This window comes from Etheostoma cragini, chromosome 22, assembly GCF_013103735.1.
Source record: "Etheostoma cragini isolate CJK2018 chromosome 22, CSU_Ecrag_1.0, whole genome shotgun sequence".
Classification (NCBI taxonomy): domain Eukaryota; kingdom Metazoa; phylum Chordata; class Actinopteri; order Perciformes; family Percidae; genus Etheostoma; species Etheostoma cragini.
Window position 1 is genome coordinate 19,450,692 of NC_048428.1, and position 22,168 is coordinate 19,472,859.

The following is a 22,168-nucleotide window of genomic DNA, read 5'->3' on the forward strand; positions in this document are numbered from 1 at the left end:
CAGGTGAAAGGGGGAGAGAGAGAGGTGGGGGACGACACCCAGCAAAGGGCCGTAGGCTGGATTCGAACCCCGGCCGCTGCTCATATCGTTAGCCTATTTTTACAAAAACGTCTGCTACAAAATCATAACGTGAGATACAAGGTAATGGAGTCTTTTTCACATTGTTTCTTTAGAAATGAACAACGGACCACTTAAGTTTTTAAACACTTCCAATGTAAAGTTATTTGCTGTCAAAGTGATGCTAAAATGAATGGCAGTCAATGGAATGCTAACAGCGGCTGCGTGCTTTGTAGCATCAAAATGGTGGCATAGGAGCTACGCCGCATGGACGCCCAGTTGAAATCAGATGCCACACCATCTGGAAACATTTGTTATACAATCCAGTTACAGAGGTCTGAATAAAATAAAAAAATCGATCTGGAAAAATGCCAAATCAAACAATTTTGAAATATTCCATGCATCACCATAGCAGATATGTATGGACATTCCTGAAAGTTCTCCATATTCTTTATAGTTAACCGTTGTTTTCCAATCACTTTTCTAAGTGAATCGTTTGTGCTTGAGTTTCAACAGACCTCTGTCAACTTGACGAGAAGGACAACTGAGTATGGAACACATCTACTTGATAAAATTGAAAATAAATAATATCTCATACCATCACTGGCCTGAAGTGCAGCAGGAGAGTCTGAGGCTGGAATTGCTTGACCCATTTGTCATCTTTGCTTTGTTCAATGAGGTGGAAGATGATCTTTTGGTCTTCAAGGACAGTGAAACCTCGGGGGTCTTCCAGGCGATCAACAGGACAGCCCCTCCTCTGCAGTGCCTCGGTGCCTGTGTCACAGCGCTCCCATACGTGCTGGCCTTTTAAACAGGGTTTATACATGGTTTTATACATGGTCCATGGTGCTGGCCTAATTAAAAAAAAATCTTGACACAGGTTTAGTTTTTGTTCCACCCCTTATACAAACACAGAAACCCAAAGAAAAAATGATACTATGACAGCTTAGACTAAATGGCGCTACATAGCTATAGTTCAAACACTAAATTGTATAAAGAAATATTACCATGTGGAGGATGTGAAAGTGATAATGAATAGAAGCCTGTGTGCATGTTTCTGCATCGTAGATCTTTCACTATGCTAATATGACTGGTCAGAACAACATGTAAATAACAACTGAAGATGTGTCAAATATAATATAATTCATTTCAACATAGGGTCTTTAAGATAATGTGCGATTGCAGAGCAGTAACATGTGCTTTTCTACCTTTGACGACTAGATTTTCTCAATCTTAACACACTGCAACTTTCATCACAAGTTTAAGTTTGTCATAGTAGAAAAAAGCCTATGAAAAACCACTTGTTTAATTATACGAAACAAAAACTAACTTTCCAAATTCAAAATACACACTGTAATGTAACAATAATATCATTGATATGGTTAAGTAAATTGCAGTTTGGGCCTTTGAAGAAATAAATAATTCAAAAAGATTTGTTGTTTGTCCCCCAAAGAATCATTCTGACAAAGGAGCTTCTTCATCGTCCCAAACAGTACAAAGGGTTGTGTTAACGGTGATCTCTTTGAAGAAGAAGAGTGTTCCCTGCTCAGCACACCGAGCACGGTGTGGCCCCTGCTGCCAGACGCTCTCCACAGCGCCCTGACCCCCTGACTTTAGCATTCGTGATCTGAATGGTCTGGAAAGCACTTTGGAAACTTTCCTCCCAGCGTAAACGTACCACATCATATTTGTGCTGCTGAATTTTTATTTTGGTATGTAAGGGTTCGCCTTGGGTGCAAAGGGAAGTTAATTTAGTTTGGATCATTTTTTTACTCTCCTTTCCTTTTTGCTCGTGTTTTGTTTATTGAAATGCAACCCCCCCCCCCCCCCCAAAAAAAAACCTATTAGTCATCAATGTCCATTTTTGCTCTCCTCTCAATTTACCACTTGAAAACCACGTGTTTCTTGTACTTGTATTTCCATACCAGAAATACATCCTCAAAAATTCCATTTGAAGGCAGCTTGTGATGTGAATTCTACTTCTGACTGGAGGCCACATTGGACATCCACACACATTTATACCCCCTAACTTACATGCAGTGGACACAGATTTTAAGGACGTACGACCTCTGGAGATTCTTCCAGTCCATCACACAGTGATTTAGAATCATCACAATCTAATGGAAATTCCTAATTTTACTCAGACTTGTGATACGTGGGTAGGCGTGGCCACCAGAATACATTATGTGCCAGACTTTGTCTGGGCCAGGAGCAGTGACTTCCAAGAGTCTTGTCTTCACCCTTGGATTGCCAAGCAACCAGTGGAGACTTCAGGAAGTTATTTCTTCCTGGCAAAGAATAGGACAGCAAAGGCATGGCTTGCCTTACTCTGCTTCTGACCTTTGTTTTGTAACCCTTACCCTAATCAATCACACTCGTCATGTCTAAACCTAACCAATCCACCCTACGAAGGCAACCAGTCTAGCCAAATTAGACGCCACGTAGGGAAGGTTATATCTTCGCCATCATAGGAAATGCAAATGGAATACCTGGCAGGCCCCCAGGAAGTGCGCCTAACAGTATGCCGTCACTTGTTGCTTTCTGGCCCCAAAAATAGACTTACACGGGCAAAAGAGATGTCCGCAAATCACAATTTTTGGAGCGTAAATGAGTCGTTTCACGATTAAAGTTTGATCCATTATGTCCAATAACATTAAATAAAGTCTAGAAGAGCCACATGAGTAAATCATTTTATCCCCATTCAAGATAGTGGAACGTTAACTTGGAAGCAGCTGGCTTGGCCGGTGGAGGTCTCTAGCGCGCCTGCTCTATGGGACGTACAATGTAGAAGCAGTGCCAATCATCTGGGTGTATTTACACGCAGTTTTGATTCCACGATAGCTTCATGTTAGCCCTCCTATGTACTTCCGCTCAATTCTTTTTCTTCAGGCTAGCTTTATGTGCCACTGAGCAACTCTCATGAACAGGGGAATGCCGTGATTGCTATTCAGTCCTTATGATACATCCATGCTCTCTGGCAAGAAAAAGATCTGTCAGTTAACCAGATTTTTTTTTTACAGATTAAACAAACAAGATATGCATGTTAGTGAGCTTTAGAGGTGCTGGTAGACACCTTGTTACATTTGGACAGAGCCAGGCTAGCAGTATCCCCCTGTAGCCAGTCATACTTAACTAAGCCAAGATAACCAACTACTGGCTGCAGCTTCATATTTATTGGATAAACATGAAAGGAAGCAAAGCAAATACGCACATTTCCCAAAAAAAGGCAAACTATTCCTTTAACCCATCCTTTGAATAAACCACTCTGCTGAAATGCCTCACAGAAGTGAATGCTAGCCCTGGCTCTCATCACGTCTGAATCTGCACTTAGAAAACAGAGGCACTCGGCCCCGAGGAGATGACAAGTGCAAATTTTAAGTGGCAAACAACTGGAGGGATCCAGGCTACAATCTAAATGAGAATTTCTGAGTGGGAAGAATAATGAGACAGTTTACTTTTATTGCATCCTCAATGAGAAAAGTATTGACCCACCTTGTGTTCCTGTGGCGTTGTATATGCAACAGCAGGACAATAACAGGACAGCGGCAAATAGCAGGCTCATCTGGAAAAGAGAAGAAGAAGGAAAGCAATTTACTGACTTTGAATGTGACCCATTCTTCTCTCAAATCATTAAGGTGGAGTGCAGTTGTAATTGCTGTTTAAGGAAAATAATCCGTACACCAAGCAGCACACAAAAGACCCCAATATTTGATCTACTGGGGGTTTGGTTAATACAATAGAAACACGGGGCACTTACCTGGAAGGATTTAACAGTTCGGAGAAAAACAAAAAAGGAAGAGGGAGCGTTCTCCCTTTGGGGGAGGGACCAGATGGTTCATCTATACACCCTGTTCAGGACATGGGCCCGGGGACTCCACCACCACTCCCTCCCTCTGTTATCCCCCTTTTTTCCCCCAAAGCAGCCACAAGTGGATATGCCAGCTTATATTTCAGGGTCCTGAGTAGCAAATAATCTCTTCAAGTGAGGCGAAAGATAAGGCAAATAAGTCCTTGGTTTTATGCTGAGAGAAGCTGAAGAAAAGCAAGAGACACTGTCTGTCATACTTGTCCTCATGTAGCACAAGGCTAGTGTTAGAGAGCAAACGCCTATCTGCTATAATCTTTGCTGCGCCTGGTTTCCATAATTGTTCGGCGTTGCTCACCACTTCAGGAGACTAAAGCCTATACAGAAAGATATTGACCCGACTGCACACAAGCTAAATTAGTTTGGAGATGCATTTTTCCACCTCAAAATCTATCATACCAATGCAGGAGCTTGGGGAGCTGCCCCTTCAAACTTTCAGCTGCAGAGATGATTCAATTAATATGAAACCAGGTTTATTCGCATCTAGATTGTCGTGGGATCCCACAGAGGAGGCAGTTCCCAGGGCTATGTGGACATAAACTGTCCAGTGATCACATAGCATCAGACTAAAATGGCAGAATTATCTGGTTACTCTATTAAAGACTTAAAGTAAATATGCGTTGAATTTTGTTAAGATTAAGCCAGTTTCACTGCCCAGTCTAAACCCACTGTAACTGCACAAGACAAGGGATTTAGTCAGTGTGCAGAAATGAGATGGACAATACATGGAAGCGACAGTTGGTTAGTTATTCCCCTTTGAAAGATATTGGCACTGAGAACGGAACGATAACAGTTAGGGGAAGAAAAATCAGAAACGACCACTTTCCATTGTTGCTGACTTCTATTTGGTTTAATTCAATTCAAATTTATTTTATCAGTCTGTGAGTGGAATTGAGTTTGCAGATAGACTGTAAAATAAAAATGCATAAAAAATCACCTCTTCCTCGACCATGCAGTCAAACATCATTTGATAATGCCAGATATGGATTCAATTGCACAACGCAGTTCAAACAATTTAGTAGAAAATATAATTTTCCCACAGCCACAAAAAGTTCCTGTGACTCTCTTTTAAAGCTGAATTTGGAGCTCTCATCAGAGCACAAAGGAAGCAGACCACGCACCGTTTGCTCCAGCAATTTAAGAAGATTTCCTCTTTTCCCACTAACATCCTACTTTCAGTTCGGTGCCCCCCCTCCCTCTTTCCACTTGCTGACACATTCCTTCCAAAACACACCAGCAGTACTCATCTTCTTCCCAAAGGGACATTGATCTCCGGTCACTGAGTATGGGCAGCCATTGAAAGACATTAACAACTCTCCAATGAAACTTGCTGGAGAAATAATGCATGAGCCTCTTCCAAATGACATCATCCATGTTCGTAAGGCACTAAATAAAGCCACTGGACCTGTGAGAATGAGAGTAAGTTTGTTCTGAGTGGTACCCAAACACAGTTTGCAGAAGCAAACTAACACTAATTAACCAGTTTTACAAAAACATAACAAAACCAAAGCAAAGAAAAGAAAAAAGGTCCCCTGGGTCCTTTGTCAGGGGCCTTTAACCACATCTCACTGTCTTCATTAGCGGGTGAGGAAACTCTGCAGTAAGTTGTTTTGTTTCCAAGGTCTAGCATGAATTTTGCAGAGCAGTTTTTTCCTGAAGCTCTAGCAAAAGAAAATGTGACTGAAAGCTCTGGAAAAACTAGACCTTTAAATTAGATTAAATGTACTGTTTTAAAGGTCAAGCATGACTGGCTTTTTCCCAAAGCTTTTTACCACATGTTGCAGGTTGAAAGTCTTTATGCTTTTTTTTCAAACTATACTTTCCAAGCTCAAGTATGGACTTTTATGCTATATTAATTCACTAAAATTATGATAAATTTATTCAGTAGCACTAATCAACAAAAGAAGAACCGAATTTCCATCTTGGACTTGTGTTGGTTAAGTATGAAAAAGCACAAGTTTGTTTCACCTCACAAAAAAAAAAAACTCAAAAAATGTACACCTCACATCTTCTCTTATTACTCTTACTACGTTATTGCATAAAACATCAATGCATTTAATTTAGTCCAAAAGGGCAGAAGGAAATACATGTTAAAAATGCCAACTTTTCCTTCTTTAGTTTTTTTTTGGGTGCATTTTTTGTCCGCTCCATCTGTTCCATTCTGTTTGGTAAACCGATATTGATTATCCTTGTATGTAGAGCCCAATACATGAGTTATTATATGCAACCAAAAGCATTAATCCTAAATAATTAAAACCTAAAACAGCTAAATAAATTCACAAATGCGTAATGTTGCTAAACTTGAATAAACTAAATTGGTAATTATGTTTTGCATCCTACTCACAGTGTTATGCACTACACTGTTGCATACTAGTTTTACCATTTTAATTAAAAACCTCTCACTCGGGGAAACAGCTTACATAATGTGGGTTGGGTGAGTCAAGAGTTTTTTAAACCCAGCGCTTCATTTTAACTTGACAGAGGCCTGTCACTCAAATATCTGGATTGTGCTCCCAGTGGTTACACAGGCCTGTGGATGCTGCTGCTATGTAGGAGGAGTGACATCAAAAGAAAAGTATACAGCATTCTGCCTCAAAATGTAAAAAAAAGAAGTAATAAAAGATAAATCATCCTGCTGTTTGGTAGTGGGGAGTTCAAAGTCTATTTAAAAATAAAAAAATAAAGCAAAATAGTTAAGATAAGAGCAGAAGAACCAAGATTTCTTCTGCTTTTACATCACCCTTAATAGGATTAGCTTTTTATTTCTCAAAAGGTGAATTTCTTTTTTTTTTCTCACAGGCAGGTAATGTGGTGACTCAAAATGATCTAGATGAGACCTTGGGCTCATTAGTCTGAGCTGTTTGAATAACCAGGGGCTAGAGACCTTGTGGAGGTGGACTGCTCTGTCTCAATACAACCGGGGACCTCAAAACTGATCACACAAGCTTACCCCAGCCCCGACTTCAGGGAAAACCTGGGTTATTATTCTAGTAGAGAAGCCTGACTAAAGTCCAGATGAGGCAGGACACTTTTGTATTTTGTCACAACGCCTGTCCCAGACACTCACAGAAACTCCCTGTTTGCCGCTCTGAGGTTTGTGACCTCAGTACACACTGAGCTGGGGCAGCTGGCTTCATCCTTTTGCCTTTGCATGAATCTGGTGCTTTATTTGCATGGCGATAATGCTCCTGGAAGCCTCTGGTTGGATGTTGTACGGTTCTCTGAGGCAGAGTCAGTCCAGATGCTCTGCCCTGCTGCCGCTCTTGGTTTCCCTCCAGCGATAATAGCCTTCCCGGACCGGAAACCACCTGAGCTTGCGGTGCTGCTCGGGCACCGGGACGAGCTGCGTGAGGCCCTCTGCCTGAGGTTCTGAGAAATAGATCGATGAAGGTTCCTCATGGAGGAGCTGGCTGCCATGGTGACCACCCAGGGGTGACAAATGGCTTGGTCGGCAGTCAGGCGGGTGGCCGGGTCTGACGGCAGCAGGCGCTGGATGAAGTCCTTGGCCAGGTTGGACACTGAGGGCCAAGGCTGTGGGATAGAAGAAGCAGTGCAGAGTGATTGCTGTCAATGTGAAAATAAAACCATTCACCCACCCCAGAGGAAATCAGCCTATTCAGACACTCTGGAACCTACAGCCCTCTAAAAAGCACCGGGTGGGTGTCTCGATGAGGCGCCGGCACAGATTCAAAGCCTCTTTATAGCGGGATGAAAGATTTTGTTCTAATAAAGAAATAAAACTATGATCCCTGTGCTCGGCAGGCCTAACAAGCAGAACTAAACCCAAAGGAAAGCTAAATGTCACTGGGTAAAGGGAAGCAGCAGTTGTGGCTGAAAGAATATGAAGGCTTGGGACGTAGGACAGCCCTGCCGTATGTGTGGGATTTGAGCACATGTTTATTCTAAGCCTGCATTAGCTTCTCAATAAAGGCACCACAGATGAGCCTCACTGGGATCGTCTGCGCTTCGTTAATTCATATAGCAAATCATCCCTCTTGCCATGACCCAAGCTGGCATTCATCAATGGTTTAAAATCTGCCATGCCATCTTTCCAGTAGGAGAGACGGCATCAGTGTCATTAACATAATTCAGAATCATTAAATTATTCATGTTTTTTTGTCATGGAGACAACATTGTGGAGGCCTGCCTCAGGAAATTGATGACCTTTGTGCTTCCATCTTATTTTGAACACTATATCACTGATACAGACATTGAATAAGATTGATGTGGCATTAGATGAACAAGATGGCAGATAAACACCGGTTATGGAGATTGGGGCACAGCACAATAACCTTTATCAGTGTCAAAAAGCATGAACGCTCTTTTTCTACATGATGTTGTAGAAAATGATGTTGTGATGTGTTGTTTGAATGAAGTCAGATAATGATCATTTAGAGACTGCTTTCTTAATCACTTGTTTTTCACTTGCACAATTATTACCAGTCGCCCTCCAATAAGCTGTAATATTTCCCACTGTGACTGGCTGAGTTGAATTAAAGCTAAGATCCATGTGTGCAAAATTCTCTCATTCTTCACTCAACCTCGCACCGACTAAATCTCACTCTTTAGGGAGGTCTCGCTCTCCGTTTTAATCCCGAAATGCATTTCTCTCCCCTTTTTTTGTCTCTTGCCAAGTAATGACAATTAATCAAGCATGAAATTGACAATCGCGAGACTGTTGCCGGTGAGAAGAATTCAAAGAAGCAGGGACTCGTTTATTCTCACAGTGCACTGACTGGAGAGGAGTGTGTGTGCGAGCACAGCACGCAGCGCATGGTGTTGAGCCGCCCACCATAAAAATGCCTCTCACTCAAACTTTCTTCTCATTGTGTTGTTATTTCACACCTGAGCGGCAGGCAGAGTGACACTTGGTTTCCCTAGGAAGGAGAGAGAGTGTTTGATTGAGCTCCCACGACTAACAAGACTGACTATCCTCCTTATCCAGTGCTGCTGGTGATTCTGCGAAGCTCCTTATTACTGCGCCATCAAACACACATTTGATGGCATCCGGGGCTAGCAGGTGCCTTTTGTTTTTTAAATGATCGCAAAACGTCAGTTAAGTGCATGCCGGCTACGTAGAAGAGAGGGTGATGCCTTTGCTATGTGGGAATGATATAGAAAAAAAATCTTTAAAACGGGCAGCGAAGGTCTGCCTCCCTCCAGCTATCAACGTGCTTCACCTTAAAGGTGTAATATGTACTACTGACAGCTAGTGTTTAAAGTAGTGACTGCAATACAAATTCAAAATACTGGAGAGAGTCGTCTCCCCCGAACCAACAATGTTGCTAGACGCGTGTCTCACATAGCCAGACATTACTTCAGATCACAGTAGAGTAGCTATCGTTGCTGGCTATGTTGTCATAAAAGCCCATGCTCACACGGAGCTCTGTTCCCAACTGACACACGTTTTTGGCTTAGAATTACAGTAGGAACCGCTAACAGTTCCACAACCTCGCTTAGAATTACGGCAACAATTGCTAATCACACTGCTAACTCACGGTCCTCTCTTCCTAATTTACAGCCCCCCCTCTTGGCTTAAAATAACTCACACTTGTCAGCTATGGCCGCTGAAAAGGCTACACCTTGTAAAGAGCTTTGGTCCACCGGCCTGGTCCTCCGGTAACGTTAGCAGTTAGCAGGGTTAGCATGGCGGCATTAGCCAGGACTAGTCGGGATCACTTTACTGGCTGTGTCTCATTTGTTTTTGCGAGTAAGTGAACAACTCAGGTACTGTAGCTATAGAATTATATGTGAGTATGCAAATGTTAAAATGACATAACAGGCCCGTCCCTAGTATCCGTACTAATTTAACCTGAAGCTTATGCTTACATGTTCAGGAGGAACTTGCCCAACTCGGCGTACTATTGGGCTTTGAACTGTCTCGATCTTTCAGATACATCTCCAATATTAACCCGGGGTTTGTTACCTCTCTGGTCACGCAACATTTTTTTTTTATAGGTCAGGCAGAATCTATCTCCGTTGATCCCGTTCAATCCCGTTTGCTGCTTTCATTGCTGTACTAGCTAGTGTTACAACTGTAGCACTTTGGGTTTACGTTTTTACAGGTATATATATCTGGCAACCCTGGCCTGGCTGACCAACTGGACAGTTGATAACAACACATAGGCTCAAAGACAAACAGAAAGTTCGTCACAGAATGGAAATTACAAAAGGAGAAAATACTGTTATTAGCATTGTTGCCAGAAACATTAGTCTTTTGACTTAGCATGTTTCCTTAACATCTGATGATGCATTGGGGTCATTCGGGGATTTATTACAGTAAATAAATTACATTTTGAACCTTTAAAAAGTAGAAAAGATGTGTTGTTTTCCTGGAACAAAGCCACCTGCAGGAAGTTGATCTCTCTCCCTTAATTCAGACATTTTTCACGTCAAAACACACAAAGGCTTTATTGTGTTCAGAGCCGGTGTTATACATGACTGCTGAGCAGAGAGCTAGCTGAGGGAGAGAGGGGCATAAGCAGTGGAGAAACCTACAGGGCTTGGCAACATCTTGTTAGACAGAATGTGAAGCAGACTGAGTTTGCAGCAAGCTACATCTTTACCTGACAAAGCCGTAATTGCAACAAATGAAGAAAACGCTAGAAGGTTGTATTACGCTAATGTGATCATGAGGATAATACACTTTTGAGTAATGAACTACTCCACAAGAGAGTCTCCCCCTCACAATTTACTCTGGTCTGAGTCACCTGGCAATATTTCCTGAGACACAAAGCCAAGTTTAAACATGTCTCATCCTAATGAGTCCAAATGAAGAAAGGTGGCCTGTTGCTAATTCCTTTGAAAGTCGCAGTTAAATCAAAATCAAAATATCAATAGCAGGATGTAAGAGAGATTGGGCTGTCATGTGTAATACACTGTGGCCAAGTATTGGCTGGATTTGTTCACATGGTGCTCACTAGGGGGCAGACTGCGCTAACCGTTACCCCGGTTGCCCTGCTGCTGAAACATGGACTTGTTTGGGTTGGACCAGGGAAGTCTTCAATAACACAGCAGCAGAATGCAGAAGAGGTTACCAGGCTTCTGTTTGGCCTGAACCAAATCCCCCATTTGCTCTTTACATACTAATGGCTGCCGTGACATGAGCACGCATGCATGTGGCTACACACACACACACACACACACAGAAATCCACTTACACACATGAGATGAGATGGCCTGATTCTGTGCGAGGGAAACACTCCGTCCTGCCTGCGGCGAGCGGATTGAATGATGAGGTGTAAAGAGGCTACACCCGCTCTTCCTCTGCCCTGATCGTCCTCTGTCCTCTCCTTTCTCTTTTCTCCTCCACCCTGCCATCTATCCCCGACTGCCTGACTACCCCACCCTCCCGCTGTTGAGCACACATCATGGTGAGTCTGCGCTACAGGTCTTCAGGCCAGGGGCTGGTGCACCTTTGGGGGGAACGTATGCACGTTGTGTATTTGTGTGTTGTTAGTGCAGTGGGGAAGGGCTGGGGGAGGCTGGGGAGACAGAGGGACCTGGTTTGTGGGCACGTGCTTTGGGTTGTTTGCATTTCTTAAGGACATCATACCTCCACATAATTACTGCTTCTCTCTTTTCTGCTTCACTAAACATACAAGGTTACAGATACTTTTGGAAGATTTTGTGGCAGTTGCAGCCCTTGAGTATTAACTTGCATAGCAGGAAAGATAACTTCATCTGGAAAAATTATACATGAAATTGATCCTTTTACATAACACTGACAATATTCCGCAGTCAGATACTGATGAATTACAAATGTATTAAATATCCGTACAACCTATTGACCTAAAGAGTCTTACATAATGGTTATACAGCAATTTTTTGACCTGGTTAGATGGAGATATTTAAATAAAAACTCACTTATGTCAACCACTAGACATACTTATAGATTGATAGGTGACTTAATTAAATTGTAGAATTGTTAAGGTATTTCACAATGCATTAGGAGTATTTGGGTTTTAATATGCATGTTGATATACCGGATAGTTTCCCTTTTTACTGTTTCTTTTACTAAAACTGCTATCATGTATAGCTCCTTGTTGTGCACTGTTATCTTAGGGCTAAAAGGTTGTGCGCACTACCAGGTTAACCACCCAGGCACCTGTTTAATTTTAATGGCTCTCTTTTTACTCTGACTTCCATTTCTCATGTGATCTTGGGATCAGCTTTAATCTGGTCTGTGGACCTTTTTCAAGGACGCCATTTTGACATGTCACAATTGGAAAAGCACTGGTGTACGTAATCAAATGAATAATGTTTGAATTCCATTTAGCTGCTACCTTGGTCACTTACTGGGAGACTTAAGTAAAGCAGAGCCATTGGTTATGTTACAAGCTAAAATGTCGGAAAAAGCCCCATGGCATTGACATCTGATGCAACTGCAAGTCTTAAGTCAACAAGACTATTACAGGCCTGTGTCACTGTGTTCCATTGGCGGACAGCTCATTTCAAATGAAACTCTTCAAGTCAAGTTTAATATGTGATGGGAATTGCTCAGGGTGTTGAAACTGTTCTTGTCCCAATGATAAGCACCCTTCTGAACAAAATTAAGAACCCTTGTGATGGCAGAGGTCCACATTTTGGGGAATCTTGTTCCTCATCCCACATAACAGCACTGTTGTCTGTGTGTGTGTGTGTGTGTGTGTGTGTGTGTGTGTGTGTGGTCTTGTTTAACTATATTCGTGAGGTTCAAAAACTGGGAGTTCAGTATACTTGTGGGCTCCAAACTGCTTTGCGGGGCCAAAATGCTGGCCCCCCAACTGTAAAAGGCTGTTTGAGGGTTAATACTTGGTTTTAGGATTAGAGTTAGAATTAGGTTAGGGTTAGGGTGAGGGTAAGGGTTAAGGTTAGGCATTTTTTTGTGATGGTTAAGGTTAGGGTAACAGACTAGGAAATGCATTATGCCGATGACGAGTCCCCACAAAGATAGAGCGACAAATCCGTGGGTCTAGTGTGTCTAGTGTCTAGTGTAACCCTACTGTTTATGTTTATGTGTGTAACTGTAATGTCTATCAGAGAGGAAGGATACTTGCACATGACAGGGAATAAATGTCTTGTCAACATGGAAATATGATTGATGGCTGTTCCAACAAGCCATGAACCGATACTCAGCCGTGTATGATGTCTTCATATTGTCATCATATAAATTTATACGTTGATGTCTTTACTGCGTCTCAGTGGGATGTAAGATGCTATACCTGAGGTCCTATAACATTTGGTCTTAAGCTTTATTCCTAAGGGGGTTTCTCCACTAGTGTGTCCTACATATGAGCTGTGTGGATAGCCACCATGAAAAACGTGAAATAAGCCCTTGCATAAACTTTAGTTGGATTTTGCTCCATTGTTCAATTGGTGGTCAGTGCAGCGGTATACACAGGGATAATAGTCCAGGGCCTATGTAAGGGAGCCTGTTGTATGCCAGACTAAAATGTCAGACTGCATCCCTGAGAATCGGGCCAGGCTTAATTCCTAGTGAATAATCCAGCCTTGGGTGTAATCAGCGTGAAAGAACAAGCTCAAACTCACCACTGAGCTCAACAGAAAAGGCTGTTAAAAATACCCATTTCAGGCATTTGTATGACAGAGGAAAAGCGGGGAAAAAACATGCAGGGCTGCCTTTTCCCCGTTTCGAAGCATCCTCAAAGAGCAAAACCAAGCCGAAGCTTGAGACACCACAACAAACTTTCACAGATCCATTCTTGTGCTGTACAAGGTTGCAGAGGAAGGGATGAAAACGGCCTCCACATGCTGAATTAAAAATATTCTTCTCATACCAGGCAAACATGAAATAATGTAGCTATGTCTGGCAGTTCTAAAAGCATAATGATTAAAGTGTGAATTATTCTTGTGCAGCGAGTATTTGTAACAGCCATATGTGAACGGATGTGTTGCTACGGTATGATCATTTTAATAAACAACAAACCAGATTGTGTTGTGGGAAAATGGAAATGGCAGATGGATGATTTACTTAAGGCAGAGATAAACTGGATGCAGATTCAACATCAGATGGCAAAATAATTACAACTGGCCAAAAAACTACAGCTTTTCTAGTTAAACTGTGTTTAGCGTGGTTTGCATCCATAAAACAAAAAAACTTTAAAATGTAAATTTTTAGTTACACTTTACTTGAAGGTATCTACATAAGAGTGATATGACAATCTAATTAACGTGCCATAAACATGTTCAACAAGTCATAAACGTTAATGACATAACTCTTCTTTTAGTAAGTGTCATTCAGTTTTGTCCTGACAAGTTAGGATTAATGTTCTAGCATAGCACTCTTATGTAGATATCTTCAAGTAAAGAGTTCCCAAAAGTTTTTACTGCTAATATTTACTAATTTGGAATGCATGACAGCACGGCCTTGGGACCGTCAAAACTGCATCACCAGAAACAGAGGTCAAGTCTACATTATGTGAAGGATTCTGTAAGCATTATGACAACAACAAATTCCTCCTTTTCTATGAGAGAACCTCTCTGAAAAAAAACTACTTGACAGTATGTAGTAGCTTTTACAGTTTTTTAAGGAAGTTTAAGGACTCAAAAATGCATTTCAACAGACTGAAAGCCTCTCTTGCTATATGCAATATGATCAAATCAGAAAAAAAACAACCAATAAAATAAAATGAAAAGTTGTCTCAAAGAAAATGTATGTAGTTTGTGTAAGAAGTAAAGCATGACTTTGTGTTGCTTTTGTATATAAATCTAAGGTTTGCACCCTAAAATACTATGGTTCATTGGTTCTGTCTGTCCATTGAGTTGTAGCGCTGGCTGGGGCTGCTTCAGCCCATACAGCGCTACACTCCCATCCACCAGAACAACCTGCACTCCCTTAAGTTCTGCCATTCTACTTTTAGGGGACAAGTTTGGAATTTGAAATGTTATAATATTATGGGGGTGCAGCATCCTCCAATATGCCAACAGAACTTCCATTTGCTACGAAGAAATACTGTAAGTACTGTACTTAGCAAAACCCCAAAGTTTAATGACATGCTCAGTAAACTCACATCTACATGGAAGCTGTATTTCCCTCTCACAATGGATCTGTAGAGCCGCGTGCGATTGTCGTCCTCAAACGGCATGGATCCACTCAGCACAATGTAGGCTATCACCCCCAGTGCCCACATGTCCACTGCACAGGAATAGGGTTTCTTCAGCAACACCTCAGGGGCCATGTACTCAGGGGTTCCACAGGTGGTTTTGAGGGACCAAGTCTTTTTTGCTCTGCGATCTCCCATTCTGTCAGACCCTGAGACCTCAGACCCGGTGCCGCCAAAAGTGGCTAGCCCAAAGTCAGTCACAAGCAGCCTGGAGTCATCCCCGGGGTGGTAGTACAGGAGATTCTCAGGCTTCAAGTCTCTGTGGGTGATACCCAGGTTGTGCAGGTATCCCACCCCAGCCAGTACCATTCGGAGGGCCTGGGTAGCGTCCCTCTCTGTGAAGTGGCCCCTGCAGACAACACGGTCCAACAGCTCGCCACCTGTTGCCAACTCCAGCACCATGTAAACCCGCTGGGGGAACTGGAACACCTCGATCAGCTGAATCACATTAGAGTGGCTCACCCGCTGAAGCACCGCCAGCTCCGAGGCGCACACCTCACGGCCCCCTGGGGCCTCTACCTCCATCATTTTAATGGCAAAGGGCTGGCGAGTCGCCCTGTGCTCCACGCGCACAACACGGCTGAAGCTTCCTCGACCGATGAGAGCCTTGATGTCGTACCTGGCAGGGCAGGCAGGGAAAGATGAGTAATTACAGCTTAACCATCTCATGATGCACTGTTGCAAAGCACTCAATGTCTCTCCCTGCAGCTGCAGCTGTGATGTATGGAAAGATATCTGCATGTTGTATAGCATACTGCGGCTAGTCAACCAGGCCAATTCATAGATGTATATAGAATGATTTAGATCCTTGACAAAGCAATATATAATCTGTGACTCATCAGAAGTACATAGGCGGAGACCTTAAAGACATAAGTTTCCTTGGTTTAATTGTTTCCACTGTCCCATTTGACAAGTACAGGAAGTCAGTCTTCAGTTATTAATAGCTTAGGACTCTCAAAAAAGTGTCTACTGGTATTTGCTAAATGGTAGGGCAAATGAGAAAGCTGGTGACAGAGCAGTGTGAATGCTCTGAATAAGTTACCTTGTGTCGTGCTGCGAATGTTCTATTTTTTAATACATGTCAAAAACTGTCAGGTCACGTGGTTGAGTTAGTTTTTCTTTGTTTCCAGGGCTGCTCATTTATTCAGAATTAATTCATGTGAGATAGTTGAAATTAACACAAAAGCAGGCCACTTGTTAAGTATGATTAAAATGTATGAATGATTTTTTCTTTTGTTTTGTTTACCATTTAAAGTCACATTTTAACAAAAGTGATTTTGGCACAAAACATATTTTACAGACAGTTTAACTACAACAATAAGATGTGAAGTAGTATTACTGGCTTCAAGGGTTACTTGAAAAATGGGGGTGCCAAAAAGTAGATTACCATGTATTCCCTTACCTTGCTGTCACACGTGGATCAAACTTGTCCTTGTACTTTGCAACTCTGTCCTGGTGTCGTCCATCTCTGGGTACCTGGCTGTTTGATGCTGGTTGAGGATTTTTAACGCTGGTGGAAAACCACGGACCTCTTCGCCTCTCTGCATGCTTCTTTGGCTCATCATCATCGTCATTACCATGTGCTTTCCTAAAAGCCACAAGCGATTGCACCACACTTACATAGCCTTTCTTGGATGCCACAGGCAGCACCTTACTGTTCCCACAGCCCATCACTCAGCTGCAGCAAGCCATCGCCACAGAGGGAGTAAAAAATAATACTACATCTGCTTGAAACTCAACGTAGCTTGGAAATTAGAACACACGCCTTACTTTGCAGCATTCATGCAGGTGTTGCTTGAGAAAGCTCCACCAGCAGCTTGAAGCTTGGCAGGTGTGTAAACGCACCTGCTCAATCACTTATGTGATGAAAGTGTCAGGTAAACAGGAATTGTTTTGAAGCTACTGTCACACCTCTTACGGTAGGTTACCACATTGAGCAAAGGGTGGAGAAGGAAACTGTGGAGGGAAGAACACCAACAAAGTCAAATCTACTTTAAAGTGACCAGATTTCTAAAATGAAAAGCAGGGACATTTCAAGTTTGAAAATTAACATATTGTTAACATTTCCAATGTTATTATCTATGTAATAAAAAAGGGAAACAACTCCAGTTTCTTTTTTTGGACCACAGTAGATGTTGTTAACATCAAACACAACCCAAATAAGATATCTACCTATAGGCTCTGCTGTCCAGTCTTTCTTGCCACTTAAAATATTATTTCACTTTGGGTGCACTGACCCTTTAAAATGTCCAAGTCTAGTCACCATTTTCCACTTTATTTGATTTCAATTTGAAGCTACTTTATATTAATTTTCCACTTTAATAGTCCACTCCCTTCCAAAGGGAATTACTGCAGTTTATCTTACTTCAAATTGTAAGCGCCAAAAATACTTGATCCTATACTTGATTCTCATAATGCAACGTAATGGCATCATGGTTATTATTACTTTTCAATTTTTTTAAACCGACTTAAGAATGCTCCCTCCACAGTCATGGAAGGCGTTGTCCAACCTGGCTGAGTTGAGCTGCCCATGAAGAATAAAATAATCTGCATGTGTAAAATTTGTGGAAGAGTGCAACTTTACGATTGACAGTTTGGCAGATAGATTTATTTGAAAACTGTGCGTGCATTGCTACTAGTATTCTTCCATCACTGACACACAACAGCCCATAACTAGGATAATGTTATCTTCAAGTCAAATCAACTAGAGTTAAATGTGTTGGGATTTCCTTCGAGCAACGCTGAACGAACTGCAGTTTTTCCTGTTTTTTTTCATGTCATCCTGCAACAAAGCACCCACATCTGACATCCTGTCTAACTGACATTGCTAACACGATGGACTCATCCCTACAACCACATTTCAACTCATTAAAACAAACACATAGATACATTCCCTTTTTAAATATAGAATTTTACATCGGTGGGTTTGCCTTTTATCCTTACTGCATGTCTTACCAGTTGCAGATTATGTCTCATTGTGTCAGGCACTAATACACAAGGTATACATGTTCAGTGTACAGTTTGTATTTTTGAGTACAGTATGTCCTACAGTGTCCCTGTCAAGCCTACAACTAGCACTAAGCTACTTTTCTATTTTCTGCATCATGTTCTGCTTCTGTCATCATGTGTCCATAATCTTCAGAGAATGTAGCAGGGAAGCAAAATAAATAACACACAGCCTCCTCCGCCTGTCTGCCTATGGCCTGTACATTGTTTAAAAGAGCTAAACCTTGCAGAAACTGAAGACGCCACGGAAACATGCACATATTTATTCATATGAGACTACAGAGAGGAAGCAAGGGATCAAAAACAGGAAAGAAGCACCTTTTTCCCTACAAGTAGTGTGCTGTGCACAGAGTTTAAATTATTATTTTTCACTTGCGCGGGCCAGAAATAATATGGTTGAATGAGGTTTGTATAATGAGTTCATGTTTATGAATAAATTGTGCAGCATGTTTGTGTATTTGGGAAGATTTGCAGAGCATGCTTCCAAAACAAGGTATTCTTGTCAGTAATTCATTACCAAGACCAGAGTGTCTCAAGATTGAGACAAGACCAATACTTTGAGGGGTTGAGACCGAAACAAGACCAAGACCAGGGCAGAGCAACACCGAGTCAAAACCAAGAACAGGGCGGGGTGAGACCGAGTCAAAACCAAGACCAGGGCATAGCAAGACCGAGCCAAAACCAAGACCAGCACAGGGCGAGACCAAGTCAAGACCAAGACAGGGGGAGAGCGACACTGAGTCAAAACCAAGACCAGGCCAGGGCGAGACTTAGTTAAGACCAAGAACAGGGAAGGGTGAGACCGAGTCAAGACCAAAACCAGACCAAACAACTGACACAGTATTACCACAATTAGCTAATGTGTATAGTTAATATTTGCTAAATCACTCTGGATGAAAGGTGAAGAGATTTCTGAAGAGTTTTGGTACAGAGGCAGATTGATAATTTTACCTAGCGTCACTTAACACTTCGCTTTCCTTTCTTTATGCACCGGGGAACGGGGGTTTACAGAAACACATTTCAAACTAGAAATGAGTCAAGTTTTTTGTCTGCATTTGAAGCAGGACGTTTTGCATCCAATTAAAGTAATGATGTTAACACATACTGTAAATCAGACAATATGCAAACAATTTAGTCCTCTTTATCCGAGACCAAGACAAGAGTATAATTGTGTTCAGTGTGATTCAGAGATCAGACCGAGACCTTGAAAACGTGTTCTTGAGACCGGTGAGTAGCCTACTACAACACTGGGTTTTTGCAACATTGTTGCTGTTGGGGTCATGCATCACACTTGTCAATCAAAACTTTTAGTTCTTTCTGAATTTCCTGTTGTTGAAGGTTAACTTTGTCAGTAGATGCAGCTCTGATGCACATGCAAGCTTCTTCTCTTCCTTTCATTGTATTGTACTTCTGCTTCTGTTGCTGCATGATATAAATGCACTATTTGCTCCTATGTGCCAGGACGATTATTCCCTCTGAAGGCCTACCAGACGCCGAGTGTTTAGAAGCAGCAAATGGAAAAGCTTTCATGAAAGGAGTAGAGGTTTAAGTCTATTGTGTCATATATTCATTGGCAGTTAAGATGTGTTTATATGAAAATGTCATAGATGCTATTATACGTTGCTATGTCTTTTCAAAGGTGTAAATTGTGTCTTCATTGGACAGAGAAACAGGCTGCATTATCAGTTGTTGTCTGCAGCAGTTGTTTTTCAGAGGAGCCCAAAGGGGTTGCAGGGCCTATCATTCTGTTCTGCTGTCACACAATGTCTATCCCTTCTCAGAGGGCTTTACACACAGACACTCACACACACAAGAGAGCGAGAGAGAGACAGAGAGAGAGAGAGAGAAAGAGTGACATAAAACCCCAACGCCCCTTCCATACACAGACACAAAGGGCCAACAGAGGATAGACATCACATCAGCACTGAGGTGGTAAATCGCCCTTCAGAAGCCTTCCTCAAGGGAGTCAGCAGTTCAGCGTTATCGAACCACTATCTGATTACTAAAAGGCTGTCCTTGGTTATAAATGAACCCGCAACATGTGTGTGGTATTGGTATCAGTGGGGCCCTGAGAGCAAAAGCCATTATGGGTGGCTGTGAATTAGTTTAGGCCAGAAGAGCGGTCAGAGCGCAGCTGCCACTTGCCAGTCAGTTCATTGCTGTTGTTATTGTAGTTGGAGGATGTGATACTTTTGTGTGAGAGGAGTGGACTGCAGAGCAAACTAAAAGCTGTGGACTGTGGTGGCACACAAGCACAACCGAGTGAAAGGCTGCGAAAGAGCTGTTGTTCCAAGGTTAAAAGCAAACAAAAAGTTGGATTTGAAAAAAGAAAATGTTTCAATGAACACTTGAACTTTGAAAATGTAAGCTTTGGGTGGGCATGGAGCCTATTTGTGGTGTGCACTAGCAGGAATGATTGGAAACAGTGTATAAAAAAAAGATGGACATCCAGGGGGTTGCATATTTCATGAAGATTTTCCTATCTTACCTAGCTTACTTATATTCAGTACATGTTCTAAACCCTCAAAAGTATGTGGTTTGGGCTCTATTCAGTTTAAGGGAAGCAGCATTCAATGATATTTTGACAATAGTGTACTTTTAACTTTGTGGCATCAGTTTAAGATAGACCCTTTTATGTTTTAACAAGACAGTGCCCCTGTGCTCAAAGCCATGTCCATAAAGAAATACTTGGCAATTTTGTTTTTCCATTTCTGTGAGGATGAACTGGAGATTATTGAAAATGCCTCGGCCTTCCAGGCCTTATAAACCAACATCCGTACGTGACTTCAATAACAATCTTTTGGCTCCAAAATCTAGTTGGAAAGGGCTATGTCAGCAGATTAGTGTACAAGGTTTGGGAACAAGATATTCAACACACATATAATATTCCATCTTGTGAAGGGCGTAATGCATCGGTAGAATCCGGTCTCAATTTCAAATCACCTTAAAAAAATAAATAATGTGTGTGTGTGTGTGTGTGTGTGTATATATATATATATATATACACATTTATTTATTTATGTATATATATATATATATATATATATATATATATATATATATATATATATATATATATATATATATACACATGTATTCAGAGACAGGTCAAATTGTTATGGACAGAGACAGAGATTGAAATAGGATCTAACATAGAGCCTTGTGGTACTCCACAGGAGACAGTTGCAGAGGTAGAGGAAAAATTATCAGTCCTAAATTAAACTAATATGTCTTTGAGGCAAAGGGGCAAACCACCAAATAACACAATCCTCAATGCAAATATGCATGAAGACCAAATGACATACAGTATATAGGCAGTAGAGACGTCCAACAGAAGTAAAAACAATTTCAAGAATGTAATGACACCAACTAAATGGTTTGTCAAGAATGTTTTGGCAATTATCATACCTTCCATGCAAGATCAAAACCAGGGATGAACCGATCCATAATTCAGATTTGGCCGAAAATTGAGTTTTTTAATGGGGTTGAATTTTTTCCACCAAACCGGACCCTACCCTTGCACTACGTGCGCTATGCTGGTTGATGTGATGACACCACCATTGAGTACGGGATGCTATTTACGTAGGTGTACCGTTCAATGCAGTAGGCTGTGAGAAATGAAAATGGAACTAGTAAGTAGAAAAGTCATGTTTGGCAGTACTTTCAGTCAAAAGAGGGCGTTTCAAGTCAAGCTACATGTTCAATTTGCAATGCTGATTTGTCTTGTGGTGGCAAGGACCCTAAACAATAAACAACATCGCCACTGTTAACACATTTGTGTATAAAACATCCAAAAGAAAACAAGTTGTGCACAAAGGAATCTACAGACAGCAGCCAAAATGCAACAACTTCAGGTATGGTAAAGGAAGGACAGTCACAGGTAACAACTGGATGGGAGAAGGATTTAGTATTTGGCAGAACCACAAAAACCTGGATTTGATGCATCCCTAATCAAAACAAACCCAGTCATGCTATACAAACGGAACAATTAATCCATAAACCTTATGTCATATGGAAGTAGTGAGTGCTCAGATGATGCTCTCAACATCCTTCACATACCTGTGCGACCTTCTTACTAGTGATTCCTGGCTTTTGTTCTGTTCCGTGTCCTACAATCCTGTGATTACCAGATAAA

The 22,168-nt window shown here is 41.7% G+C and overlaps 1 protein-coding gene and 1 pseudogene across 1 annotated transcript; both read right to left on the bottom strand.

The window, feature by feature from the left end:
* LOC117938273 overlaps positions 1–1,677 on the bottom strand; it is an 8,011-nt pseudogene extending 6,334 nt beyond the window's left edge.
* A 5,410-nt stretch (positions 1,678–7,087) lies between these two features.
* On the bottom strand, positions 7,088–16,698 carry LOC117938274 (serine/threonine-protein kinase H1-like). Its single transcript, XM_034862797.1, has 3 exons — positions 16,430–16,698; positions 14,935–15,646; positions 7,088–7,453 (listed from the first exon to the last, which is right to left on the bottom strand). The coding sequence occupies exons 1-3, from the start codon at positions 16,696–16,698 to the stop codon at positions 7,088–7,090; spliced, it is 1,347 nt and encodes a 448-aa protein (XP_034718688.1).
* Positions 16,699–22,168: the final 5,470 nt, after the last annotated feature.

Bases quoted from the DNA above. Each gene is read 5' to 3' on its own strand.
- LOC117938274 (XM_034862797.1), bottom strand. From the start codon at position 16,698: ATGGGCTGTGGGAACAGTAAGGTGCTGCCTGTGGCATCCAAGAAAGGC. The intron at 15,647-16,429 runs GTAAGGGAATAC...CTGCCCTGCCAG, and splicing joins GATCCACGTGTGACAGCAAG to GTACGACATCAAGGCTCTCA. The intron at 7,454-14,934 runs GTGAGTTTACTG...TCTATCCCACAG, and splicing joins AATACAGCTTCCATGTAGAT to CCTTGGCCCTCAGTGTCCAA.